Below are 14,647 nucleotides of genomic sequence, written 5' to 3' on the forward strand. Positions count from 1 at the left end.
CCGAAAAAAAGGTGGAAAATAAAAACGGATGACACCGGAAAGACGGATTTGGCATTTCAATGCATTTGTAAGACGGATCAAAGGAAAGGAAAGTGTTGACATGAAAAACTCATATATGGGCCAAAAATATGCAGTGGGGTGCTCTGGGCAGATTAAAAAAAATTCATTTTGGGACTGGAGAACCACTTGAAGTCACAGTAGCAAGGTATGAACAATGTCATCCGTTTTATATTTAAAGGGTGCTTCCAGTACTGAAGCCCTCTTTTACCAGAAATGTAAATGTCACAGTGGTTAATACTAGATATGAGCGAATCAAAGTTCTCACCAAATCCGTGTTTCCTCACAATTTGTGGTAACGAATCGCAAATGGCTGCTGCACGTGTTAGGACATGGAGCAAGGAACTCTGGGAACGAGGGATCACCCACAATGCCATGCCTGCAGCCAGCCAGCCCTGTGATGTCACAGCCCTATAAATAGCCTCAGCCATTTTCCAGTGTACTTGGTGCAGGAAGAGACGTTAGCAGGTGCTAGGGACAGTGGTAAAAAAGACTTGAAAACTTATATTTTGCTCAAAAGAAGTTCAGGGAAAGAGCATTAGAAGTGTAGGCAAAAGGATATCATTCCACAGCATTTATGTAGAACAGGGATGAGATGGGGAGGTTACAGCCTGGGTAATAGGAACAATCCTATTGCACCTTGCTGCACTGTCTGCGGATCCAAATTGCCATTATACAGCTCTGTAATTCCAGCAAACAGTTTGTTATTGGGGTGCAAGTGCTGTGTGATACAGCCATTAACAGGTGTATTACTAGGAAATATTTATACGTCTTATTTGCCCTTGTGCGTTTCAGATATATGTTCTAAAGCATTTTTGGCTTGTATTAGTGGGTGAAAAAAAGGGCTTATTAGCCGAAGTGAGAAAATTACACCCCTTTTTGGCGTGTATTAGTGGCTAAAAAATATATAATAATTGCCGTTCAGCGATCCAGTTATATGTTCTAAAGCCTTTTGTGGCGTGTATAAGTGGAAAAAGAAAAAATGTATTTGCCGTTTAGCAGTGCAGTTATATGTACAAAAGCCCTTTTTGGCGTGTATTAGTGGCAACAAAATATATATTACCGGTATTTGCCGTTCAGTGGTGCAGTTATATGTTCTGAAGCCTTTTGTGGCACCGTGTCCTCAGCCTCCACTGCAGGGACAATTCACAGTGCCCCTCCAGCATACCACATGTGCAGGGCACGGCGGTGTCACGCTGTTCTGCATCTCGTTTGCCTGGGCGAATGGAGTCAAACAGGGGAGGAACTGCTCCGTGTCCTTCATCAAGAAATCGAATCCTGGCTTTCTCCACGACAACTCAAAATCGGAACAATGGTGACCGACAAAGGGGAGGACATGGTGTCGGCGCTGTATCAAGGAGGGCTGAGGCATGCGCCCTGCATGGCACACGTGTTCAATCTGGTTGTCAAGCGGTTCCTGAAGTCTTCCACCCATCTGTAAGACATCCTAAAAATGGCCAGGAAACTTTGCATGCACTTCAGCCACTCGTACACCGCAAAGCACACCCTCCTTGAGCTGCAGAGGCAGAACGGCATCCCCCAACATAGGCTGATATGCGACGTTTCCACCACAACTTCTTGATGATCCAAGTGGACAGGAGTACTCCCCTGTGTAACGTCGATGTCAGCCAGTGGCAGCTCATGCGTGACACCTGCCATTTACTCAGGTCCTTTGAGGCGGCCACGTTATTTGTCAGTCGCCAGGACTACGGGATGAACAACGTCATTCCACTGCGTCATGTCCTGGAACAGATGCTGGTAACTATGGCTGGTCAGGGGACTGGAGACGTGGCGCCTAGATCTCACATCCACATGAGACTTGAGGAAGCTGAACTGGAGGAGGAGGAGGACATTGGAGCACAATCAATGTGTAGCGAAATTGGTGGTTTTTCTACACAGGTGACAGGAGAGGAGGTGCAGGATCAGAGTATCTACAGGAAGATGAGGAAGACTAAGCAGAGGACCCAGACACACCGTGGCAGTATGCAGTGGAGATGGAGGCAGGGGGTCCTTTCATAGTCACTTGCACAAATGGCCCGATGCATGCTCGCTTCAGCCGAATTGTCACCATTTGGCAGAGGGATGACTTCTGGCTCTCCACCTTGTTGGACCCTCGCTACCGGTCAAAAATGGGGGGCCTTTTTTACACCCGCTGAGAGGGAGGACAAGCTGAACTACTATAGAGACATCCTATGCACCATCGTCCATCCTCTCGCAGGTCTGAACGGGGGGGCCTCTGCGCTCATGTTCCTCTGCCATGGCTGCTGTGGCAGGGTGGGGGGTAGGAGCAGTTCCAGCTCCATCAGTAGCAACTTGAGTCTACAGTCGCTGATGAGCAGCTTTCTTCACCCGCCTAGTGAAGAAACTACTCACTAGTAACAGCTAGACCTGGAGCAGGACCTGAACCAGCAGGTGGTGGCTTACTTGGACAGCACCCTGCCACCCCACATTAAAGATCCGCTGGACTACTGGGCAGCCAAACTGGATTTGTAGCCGCAACTGGCAGAGTTCGCCCTGGAAAAGCTGTCCTGCCTGGCCAGTAGTGTGGCATCAGAGCGGTTGTTTAGTGCGGTGAGGGCCATCGTTACCCCAAGAAGAACTTGCCTGTCCACCCAAAATGTGGAGAGACTGACCTTTTGTCAAGATGAATCAGGTGTGGATCAGCCAGGATTTCCACCCACCAATGCCTGATGCATCAGACTAGATCATCCATGGTGCCACACCAACACTTTGACAAAAGAGACCGGTTTCTCCTGGCTACCTACCTCAGCTACTATTCTGATGCTGCCACCCACCTGATGCCACACATCTGATGCCAAGTGCTCCTTCTTTCACCCACCATCTTCAGTTGGTACTGGTATAGCCACCCACCTCCCCACTCTGTCACTGGTTTACTCTGTAGTCTCCTGATGCTGCTGCCACCTCCACACTATGTCACCTTGCCTCTCTGTGCTCTCCTGATGCTGCTTCCACCTCACCACTATGTCATAGGGCCATTCTGTGGACTTCTCATGCTGTTCCCACCTTCCCCACTTCATGACTGGGCCACTATTTAGCATTTTGGCCTGGCTGACATTATTATTTATTTGACCCTTTTTCTGATCTGTCAGAAGGAAGGAAAAATGAGACGCACAACGGATCGTGTCTGTGTAGCAGCTGTAAGGCCTGTATGGTCCCATCAGAATTGGCTTGTGATTTGGTAGCAAAAATCAGGAGTGGGTACAAAACACAGAAGACATGCAAATATTCCATTCACGTGTCAGCTCTGTTTTAGATCCGCTTCAGTTTTTTTTTTTTTGGTATTAGCAATACTGATGGATTACTGACCAAACGCTGACCGAGTGAAGACGGATGCTCAAAAGACAGGATCCGTTTTTTTGGGGGTTATTGTCCTGACTGATCAGAGGAAGGGCAAAATAATCAGTGACGTTAACACAAACTTACTGCTGACACCCTCTACACTCTGTCAGCGGGGCTCTACTTGTATAAGTGTTTGATAGAACAGGTTCTGTAGACCTCTATGTGGAATCAGCTGACGACTGTGTAAAAGGAGTGTGCTTCTTCTTGGCGCTAACATCGACCTGTACGGCTGAGTTCATACTTGAGTTATTTGGTCAGTTTTGGCCTTGTGACCGCCCAAATAAATGAAGGGTGCAGTGATTCTAAGAACGACGCCTGTCATCTGCATGTCATATGGACTCACAGTATTATTTCACTACCACAGCAGACTCCCTAAGCGTGTTACTACAAGGCACAGTGTTCTACACCACTATAAAGGCTCTAAGCAGCCAGGAAATAGCCGTATTTTTTCCAAAAATTCAGCCAACCATCCGAATTGGATTTTTGAGAAATTCACTCATCTCTAGTTGATACATTCAGAAGATTTTCACTCTGCCTGAAGCCACTGCTGCAAAGATTGAAAGCCATACAAACTTGCATTGTACAGTTGGCAAAAGCATTTTCTACGAGCTGCTTCTTTCATTGGCTCAGGAGATGGGAAGGCCCAGAACACTGGAGGCAACCCTTTAAAGGACAATATTATACTATAGTTTTGGTTCTGAAAAGCACCACAAGATGGTCATGGACACATGGGTAATTTACCCATTGTGACAGCTAATCATTATTGCTTACACTGTAGTGTGGCAGTGCTTGACTGGAACAGATTTATATTTTTATTTTTTTCCTGTTTATATTACATACACGTAGGGTTTTTCAGGTATCTGGGTCATGATTTGTTGCATTTCGTTCATTATGTATATTTGTTCATTTTCACATACTGGATTTGACAATATTTTTGCATTTAAAAGGTTTTCTATTAGACAGCCATCTTTGTGGTGGCATGGTAAGCTGCTAGAGGGGTTCTCTTTCTAAGGGGTTTCACTTCAGTGACGATAAAACAGTAGCAGTGAGTGCCCCGCAACTATCCAGTCTCAGGGCACCCAAAATGTAAGAACAAGCTTTCCTTAATGGATATGTCCTTTTAAATGGAGACTGAAAAGAAAGGAGTTAACATCTGACAGATGATTTTGGTACATGTATGCCAAGAGACTGACATAAATACATAGTGGGATCATTGGAACTAGCATCATCGGGAGAAGAGTCTTTGCACTGAATACATGATACAGTTGCTACAAACTTTGACTTGAGTATGTCACATACTGACATAGAGACAAACAAATGAACAAATAGAAAATGATAGCACTTTATTCCTTTCAGATATGTATTTATATTGTCTAGGTTACATGGCCCCTCACTGCCTGAATTGTATTATTGGTGATGGCATAAAGACTGCTTAAAGTGGATATCCAAACCTTCTTGATTTCTTCTATGATTACTGTGATGGATATCCGTATTCTATGCACTCACTAAGTGACCTTATGATGGGCTTGTGCTTAAAGAAAGAAGCCAGTCCTGAATAGGCAGAGCTGCAGTGAAGAGAGGCAGGACAACAACCAGAGTTTGTGATGGAGCAGGCGATAGAGTTCACGCAAGTTAATGATTAGAACTGTACTCTAATGAAGCGGAGGTACAAAGCAACCAATCTGGCCACACTGAAGAAAACAAATAGCAGGTGTTACCTATAGGTAGTGAATGGCATATATTTTAAAGGGACTCTGTCATCCTGATTTTGGACTATTATCTGCAGTAATACATGAGTAGTACCGCAGATAAGCAGTCATGATCGCTATTTTATATTTTCCTACTAACCCCTGTTCTCCTGCTGTCAAAGCTGCACTGAAATACATTGTCAGAACTGCTGTGCTGTTCTAACATAATGTAGAGGACTCGTGCGCATGCACAGTAGTCCTGACAATGTATTTTAATGCATCTCTGACTGTTGACAGAGGAAGGGGGGGGAGTAGGAAAATGAAAAAAAAAAATAGTGACCTTAACTCCATATTTGCAGTGCTATGCATGTATTGTGGTCCAAAATTGGGGTGACAGATTCCCTTTAAGTCTACAACTGGACATTTGCTTTAAAATGACTTTAATACTCTTTAAATAGAGGAAGTCACATCCAAAATCAGTTTTGAAGTAAGCATACCGCCATGTAGGGTAGGTCTGGTCCTCTAATGCAGAGAAAAGCTCCTTAATTTTATGCAAGTAAGATTTTCGGTGCCCATGGCTTCCCCAGTATTATCATGGCTGGATCTGAAATCTCAGGGGATGTCAATCAAACAAGAGGGGGAGTTTTTTGGTGATGTTATGGTTGATTGATGGCCCGCCAAATGAAGCGGTCCTGCCCACCCACAGTACACAGAAAAACCTAGTTTGCATAAAAATAAGAAGCACCTCTCAGGATTAGACAACTGGATTTTCATAGTAAAGAAATGGTTTTGTTTCAGGGCACCGGCTGCCCTATAGCTATCCTTACTTTGAAACTGATTTTGGAGATGACAGACGCCCTTTAAGAAGTAAGATCCAATGACTTGCTCAAAGGACTTTAATCAGTGTCTTTTATGAGGTTCAAATTCGAGAAAGTATCTGATCTCATGATTGGTCATCATTCATTCGTGCTCATCTCAGTATGGTGACTACCTCATACTCCTCAGATACAGAGTTATAGTCGTACAACTATAAGGCCCTTAGAAGGATTAACACTACAAGACTTGGTTTCGTTTTTTTTTATTTGAGAAAGGAGGCACTATGGACAATCACAGTACATTAGTAAGTGCCTTGTATTAAATTTATCTGCCATTTTCTGAAGTGAGACGACCCCTTTAATGAAAAATTAGATCAATGGATGAATACTGAATATTAAGATATACCATTTATTGAGTAAGAATTTGCAGTTACTATTAATTTAAAAATATACATTGGCACTCTCGTATAATGGCAGTTAAACCATAGTAAAATATTGCAAGTTGATGCTATAAAAATGATAATAAAATAAAAATAAAAAAATATATAAATGGATGAATAACTCAAACCCCCAAAATTACATAAATCCATTAATTCAATACAAGTGAGTAAAAATAAATATAAACATATACAGTAAAAAAAATTATACGAATTTGGAGTCATTCTTCCCATTTTTTGTCTCCACTATAACATTCCTCAATATGAGTAATTTCGTCATTGAAACCTATGTGTACACATATTCAGGAATGAGTAATGTTATGGAGAAATGGTGGAATCACTTCATATTAGTATAGATTTTTTTGTACAGTGTATCTTTACTCATTTGTATTGAATTATGTTTAATAAATGTATATACTTTTAGGGGTTTGAGTTATTTCATCCATTTATATATTTTTCATTAATATTTTATTATAATTTTTATATAAACTTGCAATATTTTACTATGGTTTAACTGCCATTATACGAGTGTGCCGACCTATATTTTAAAATGAATGGGTAATAACTGCCAGAGCAGAATGGTTAATTATGGTGCCTCCCTCTTAGTTATCTAACAGAAGAACCATAAAAATACCTGGCGTTAAACACTGTACACAGTAGCCATCAGTTACCATGTAATACATGCATAATCATTCTTTAATCACCAATAAAATACAATAACCATACTGGTGTATCTGCTCTAGGGAATGTGATGTATTATCCGTCTGTGTGTACACTTGATTCAATAGTCACTCCTGTTTCATGTCATTGCACTGCCCAATTTTACATCCATATTTGCAATATACATTAGAAGCCAATATAAGATGAAGCTTCATAATATTTCTGAAAACAGACCTAGTGGATTACTTTTTCTGTAATAATTAGATTGACAATGAAGCAGACAGTCCTCTGTGTATTCTGATTTCCCCATTACTTACTGTGACATTGCTTTACTTTCCTAGTTATGTAGGAAATCTGACCCGAATATTTGACTATGCTCCTCTGGATCCCACACATGACTTCAGCACCCAGATGTAAGTGCATTCTGCCTGGTAGGACCTCAACTGTATCAATTATTGCTCTAAAGAACCTTCATTTTCTCATTTTCAGCAGGACGCATATTTTGTGTAAGCTTCAAAACAAAGGGCTCTTTCACACTTGTGTTGTCCGGATCCGTTGTGTACTCCATTTGCCGGAATTACACGCCGGATCCGGAAAAACGCATAAGAACGCATAATTTTTTCTTTCCGGATGCGTCTTTCCGGCTTTTTTGGTAAGAGACTGATCCGGTATGAGGCCGGATCTGTACGACGGATCCGGAAAAAAAATGTTGATGTTTGCTTCAGGATTTCCGGATCAGTCTCTTTTCGCGCCAGCCAAGTCCTTCCTACTTCCTGGCGCAGGCGCAACTTCCAGATCTGTCATTGCGTCGTAACAACTGAAGATGTTAGGACGGATCCGGAATAATACATTTCAATGGGCTATTATTCCGGATCCGTCGATGCGGCAAGTGTTCAGGATTTTTGACCGGAGCAAAAAGCGCAGCATGCTGCGGTATTTTCTCCGGCCAAAAAACGTTCCGGCCCTGAACTGAAGACATCCTGATGCATCCTGAACAGATTTCTCTCTATTCAGAATGCATGGGGATAATCCTGATCAGGATTTTTCCGGCATAGAGCCCCAACGACGGAACTCTATGCCGGAAAAGAAAAGCGCAAGTGTGAAAGAGCCCTAAGACTACTTTTTCATGTATCTCATTTTCTGTACGTCTGTGAAACCGCTGCTCAAAGCAGGGAGGGCATTTGTTCTAGGCTGATGACGGTGACACTGGAGCCGTCTTTTACGGCTGAGGAGAAGGCATTAGGCAGGGTTTACTAGTAAGAACTAGACCACTTGCTAGGCTTGGGACCACGGGGTGTGGCCTGTCATAAAGGACACCAAAAATGCTAAGTCTTGGTGCACAATTCTAGTTTCAATTAAACCCACTAATAGGTGGTGTAAAGTTAGACTAGACAGTCTAAAGGTGCAACAGCCACTCTGATAAATGACGCAGTGTGAGACTGTCTAGTCTTACTTTCCACAAGTATTAGTAAATCTGCCCCGTTGTTGTTTTTCCTCTGAAATGCTAAGTCTAGTATGTTCAGTCATACATGTGTTTGAACATATGTTTATGTCCTCTATTCAGCACTGTTATCACTATCATTGGTGATGAAGATCCTGACACACTCTCTATAAAGGGAATTTGTTAGGTTCCCCCAAATACTGTGAGTTGGAGTGGTACTATTCATGTAGTACAGCACCTGAGTCCCAATCACTATGTTATCTGTCCATACCCCCCCCCCCCACACTGTGTGCATACAGCAAGCGCTAGAATACATTGTGAGGACTGCTGAGCACTGCACATAATGGAGAGGACTCCTGTGAGTCTGGTTTCCCATCATACAGCAAGCACTAGAATACATTGTGAGGACTGCTGAGCACTGCACATAATGGAGAGGACTCCTGTGAGTCTGGTTTCCCATCATACAGCAAGCACTAGAATACATTGTGAGGACTGCTGAGCACTGCACATAATGGAGAGGACTCCTGTGAGTCTGGTTTCCCATCATACAGCAAGCGCTAGAATACATTGTGAGGACTGCTGAGCACTGCACATAATGGAGAGGACTCCTGTGAGTCTGGTTTCCCATCATACAGCAAGCGCTAGAATACATTGTGAGGACTGCTGAGCACTGCACATAATGGAGAGGACTCCTGTGAGTCTGGTTTCCCATCATACAGCAAGCGCTAGAATACATTGTGAGGACTGCTGAGCACTGCACATAATGGAGAGGACTCCTGTGAGTCTGGTTTCCCATCATACAGCAAGCGCTAGAATACATTGTGAGGACTGCTGAGCACTGCACATAATGGAGAGGACTCCTGTGAGTCTGGTTTCCCATCATACAGCAAGCGCTAGAATACATTGTGAGGACTGCTGAGCACTGCACATAATGGAGAGGACTCCTGTGAGTCTGGTTTCCCATCATACAGCAAGCGCTAGAATACATTGTGAGGACTGCTGAGCACTGCACATAATGGAGAGGACTCCTGTGAGTCTGGTTTCCCATCATACAGCAAGCGCTAGAATACATTGTGAGGACTGCTGAGCACTGCACATAATGGAGAGGACTCCTGTGAGTCTGGTTTCCCATCATACAGCAAGCGCTAGAATACATTGTGAGGACTGCTGAGCACTGCACATAATGGAGAGGACTCCTGTGAGTCTGGTTCCCCATCTATGATATCCAGCTGCATCTGTTTAAATGCCTGTAAGATATGTCTTTTTTATACTTCTGGTTACAGATATATCAGTTATGTAAGGGCTTGCTCACATCTGCGTTTGGGGTCTCCGTCACAGAGTTTGGCAAAAAATAGAGGAGAGAAAAGTCCTGAATGCAGGACTTTTTTCTCCACTAGAAAAATGTTCTCTTGAACAGAAACCAACCAAGTGGATCCTATTCTAGAAAGTGGGATCTGTTAGGCTCCATTACCAATCTGGCACTTCAGCACTTATTACTTCCGTTCTTCAGAAGAACAGAAATAGCAGACGTGAAAGTGCCCAAGTGTCTATAGATTTTCATTTGAATTAGAAATTCTAAAGGGGTTGTCAAGGATTTTTTTTTTTTTTTTTTTTAACTCCACCCTTCACCCAGTGCGACCTGTGAAAAAAGCTCTATACTTACCTGCTTCTCACTGCTCTGTAGCTCCGAGGCTGTATTCACTGGACTTCTGGTCCCCGCCTGTCAACTTATGCACGGACTTGGTCGCAGCCAATGACATGACCCCGTCCATGCGGATGTTGACAGACAGCCACAGAGCCAAAATGGAGCGGAGGGGCTAAGGAAGGAGGGGAGGGGAATGAATTAAAAATAAAATCCCAGACAGCTCCTAAAAACCTGTACTCATTTAGACAGTTGGACTAAGAGTTCATTTTTCGATTTGTGCTGTCTACATTTTGGATTTGTAGATAGAGAAAACACCTTTCCACAACTCTCATCATCTATTTTCTTTTTCCCCAATGGCAGCTAGTGTTTGAAAAAGGTCCATGTCGGACCGAAACGTCACACGTACACATTGATGTTGCTTGGCATAAGAAAACCAAATAAAAATAAGCACTGTACTTTTTAACGAATCTTCAGAAGTGCCCAAGTCTATTTTCTCTATCTACATTTACGGGGTTAGCACCCCATGCCTAGAGCACCCAAACCAGGGCACGAGTGCGGCATTTTATTATGTGTTATTAGATGTAGAGGATGATATTTAGTGGTTCCAGGATTCGGGGATCTCATCCCAAATGATAGCTTTGTATTAGCTTACAGTACACTGTCTAGTATGTAACCTCTTACTTCTCTCTTCGCTGGTAGGGCTAAACTCGGTCACGGTCTGCTCTCTGGACTGTACTCAAAGCCACCAGTGAAATGTGAGCTGATAGAGCAGGTGATGAAAGAAGAGCACAAGGTATTTATTCTGACATTTGCCAAGGTAGAAGTTGAGTATGAATGTGAAAATAGTTTGTGCATTTTTATGTGTTTTAAAGGTTTTTTCAGTTTGATATTTTAAAAAAATCTTAATTGCTTTGTAGATGGGAAAATTCCACAAAGTTGGATGATACATGTTTGAGCAGATTTCTGAAAACTTTCTAAAAGACAAATGTTCTTTCTTCCCATAGCGATCAATCACAGAACAGCTTTAATTTTTTTCAGGAGCAGAATACGAAATTAAATCTGTGATTGGATGCTGTGAGCAGCAAGTCCCGTTTCTCTTTCAGACCGTTTCGTACATCTCCTCCTATCACAGATATTTGCTGACAGTAAATGAGCAGGGCTAGGTCTGAAGCGGGGTACACCGACGCTGCTGCTTCATCCGTGATTACTCTACTTAGGGTAGATTCACATGTTTTTGGCAGATTAACTTAGATTGCCATTTCATTTGCAAGGTCTTGAAGTATAATCTCTTTTCCGACACCTGGGACCCCCGCCATTCAGCTGCTTGAGAAAGCATTGGTGCTTCTGTGAGGGCCACTGCCTTCTGTGCTCACTAAGCAGTGCCATACATTGTAAAGCCACTGTGCTTGGTATCACAGCTCAGACCTATTCACTTCTATGGGGCTGAGCTGCTCCTAGGCCACATGACCGATGAACGTGTCATCGCTGGCCTAGGTAAAGCTGAGGGTCCTGGGTGTCGGACCACCACTGATCAGATACTGATGACCTATCCAGAGGATGGGTCATCAGTTGTAAAGTCTCAGAAAACCCAGTTAAAGCAGTGAATGAAGCAGTGAAACTCAGCCCCAGTATTATTTAATGACAGACTACCACTGGTTCTTTGAGTGATAGCATGTCGCAGGTGAAGGCCGTTTAAAGTGGACCTGTCAGCCGTCCTGGCATGATGTCTGGTAAACAGTTCTATTTCCCATAAAATAAGAATTGTGGAACATCTCTTCCTCTAGCTGTATAATTCCCCTGTTATTTCTCCTATTTGTGAATTCATTGACAATTAAGCCTTACATAGTCTGCCACTGTCAGTACTGATTGGACAGTGATGGGCAGTGTATGGACATACTTCAAATAGGAGGAATAACAGAGGAACAGGCACCACACAGAGTTATACTATAGGAAATATAAATATTTGTTAAAACTTAAAGGGGTTCTATGAGAAGTAAGAAAATTCAAATACTTAAATATTACTTTATTATAAATATATTCCCAAATACCTCGTTTTGTCTCGGGAGCAATCATTAAGAGAAATAAAATGACGTCTTATTAGTACACACAAAACCTGTCCTAATCACACAGCAGAAGGAGTTACTTCACAACACTGAGCTAAAGAGCTGCCTCATCCTCCTCTCTGCTCTATTGTCAGGTATTATGAATACAGTTTAAAATGATCTTCAGCTGAGTCTCTGGGGTGTCACTGATGAGCAGCAGCACTTGTATGCAGTCTCCATTACCACAGTCTGTCCTGTCCGTCCTTTGTACTTCATGTCTCCTCATGAACTCCATTCCCACAGAGATTTAGCTGAAGTGCTTAGCTGTATTCAGGATCATAATCCCTGACAAGTAGAGCAGAGAGGAGGATGAGGCAGCTCTTTAGCTCAGTGTACTGAAGTAACTTGTCCTGCTGTGTGATTAGGACAGGTTTTGTGTGTACTAATAGGACGATTTTATTTCCCCTGATTGCTCCCCAGACAAAAAGAGCCATTATAACTAATGAAAGGTATTTGGGAATATATTTAGAATAAAGTAATATATACCGTAAGTATTTTCATTTTCTTAATTCCCGGAGAACCCCTTTTAAGAAAAGAACTCCCTGTTCTATGGATATTTCTGTGAACCTCAACATGAGTGACCAGTTTAATTCTGGTAATATAAAGAATGGCTTTTTGCCCGATTGTTGATTCAGCCGTACAGTGTCGTGTGGTAAACTTGTTTGTAGCCAGAGGAATGAACCTCTCCTAGTGTCGGAGAGCTGATATGCCGATAGCTGAGGCTGTCAGCCTGGAGAGTCTTCAAAAATGATCCTTTATAGAATGGGGGTGGGCAAGAATTTTACTTGGCAATGAAAAGATAAATAAAAATAGCCCTCCCTCTATCTGGTTTCATCAGAGCTCGCTATCTCCACGACCGGTTATTTTAAATGTTAGCTTTTCTTTGAGGCGGTGTTCTTCCATTCTTTATGGTAGGTGACTAATGTGGAATAATGTCGCACTGTGTTTCTAAAAATAAATATTGTCATTTGTATTGTACTTAGTTAAAGGGGTTTTCCGGGCATTTGGTCTAATTAGGACATAGTTCTAACCTGTGGAGGGAAGCTCTTTTACATAGGACTTACCTTCACTGTCTCCACTCAATTCTGCCTTCTCTGCTGCGGGCTCTTCCACCTGGGCACTGACCAGATGTGGCTGCCTCTTTTCCTGTTCAGCTGCATTACCTATATCAGTTTTGCTTGAACAGTACGTCAAATGCTAAAATGCACATGCTCATGTGTTTGAGGCCGAAAAATAAACATTGGATATCTCCATGTACAGGGTGGGCTCCCAGAATCAATTCCACTGGTGGGCCCTAGCCACCACAGACTGAGATGGAGTATAGGAGATAACCTTATCAATAAGGGTTCATGCACACGACCGTTGTTTTGCGGTCCGTTTTTCACTGATCTGTTGTTCCGTATCTGAGGTGGTTTTTTTTCTCTGATTTAAGTGCTCTTCCGTTCCATATTCCACAAAACATATCCGTATGGTTTCCATATGCGATCCATTTTTTGCGGATTAGAAACGGAAACAGTAACTTATTAATTACCAAACGCATGAGCAATATGGGCTGGGCATAGCATTTCTACAGTATGGATCCGTAAAATGTGGATAAAATACGGATGACATACGGATGTGTTCCGTATTTTTTGCGGACCCATTGACTTGAATGGGTCCTTGGACCATGATTTGCAGACAATAATAGGACATGTACTACTTTTTTCAAAACGGAAATGGAATGCACACAGAGTACCTTCCGTTGTTTTTGCGGACCCATTGAAGTAAATGGTTCCGCATACGGTCCGCAAAAAAAAGGAACGGAAGCGGAAAGAGCCCAGCGCCGAATCTCTGCCCGCCCGGGGAAGCGGAAAGAAAAAACGTTCGTGTGCATGAGCCCTAAAGCAAATTTTTTTCCAAATTTTTTTTTTTTTTTTTTTTTAAATACCGTATTTTTCAAACTATAAGACGCACCGGACTATAAGACGCACTTAGGATTTGGAGGAGGAAAATAAAAATAAAAATATTTTTCATCAGACCTCAGATCAGACCCCCAAGCTCTATCAGCCTCAGATCAGACCTCTGATCAGACCCCCTTCAGATCAGAAGTTAAAAAAAAATTATATAAACTTACCTCACTTGCTCCGGCCACTTACTCACCGCTCTCTGGTCTTCTTCTGGCCTGACCTGACATCGCATATCGCTGATGTGATAAACATAATGGAAGTGGTCATTAGCATTCGGACTAGAAGACGCACTGCCACTTTTCCCTCACTTTTGGGGGGGAAAAGTCTGAAAAATACGGTGTATAGTTGTCAGGGGTGGATTGGCAATAGATCGTACAGGGAATTTTCACTGTGGGCCAATGCTCAGTTGGCTGCCCGAGCCATCCTTACTGGTCAGGTACATAATGATCTGATTTGTGTACAATGTGCTTATCCTGTGGAGGACCATTACTTTATG

General features: G+C 42.8%; 1 protein-coding gene across 2 annotated transcripts in view; it reads left to right on the forward strand.

Moving 5' to 3' along the window:
- The window catches only part of USP13 (ubiquitin specific peptidase 13), a 112,716-nt gene that overhangs the window by 54,647 nt on the left and 43,422 nt on the right, over positions 1-14,647 (forward strand). For both annotated transcript variants that reach the window (XM_040428263.1, XM_040428264.1), the window contains exons 9-10: positions 7,359-7,430; positions 10,803-10,896. In XM_040428263.1, the coding sequence (XP_040284197.1) occupies positions 7,359-7,430; positions 10,803-10,896 (166 nt within the window). The remainder of the gene's footprint in view (positions 1-7,358; positions 7,431-10,802; positions 10,897-14,647) is intronic.

This window comes from Bufo bufo, chromosome 4, assembly GCF_905171765.1.
Source record: "Bufo bufo chromosome 4, aBufBuf1.1, whole genome shotgun sequence".
Lineage (NCBI taxonomy): Eukaryota > Metazoa > Chordata > Amphibia > Anura > Bufonidae > Bufo > Bufo bufo.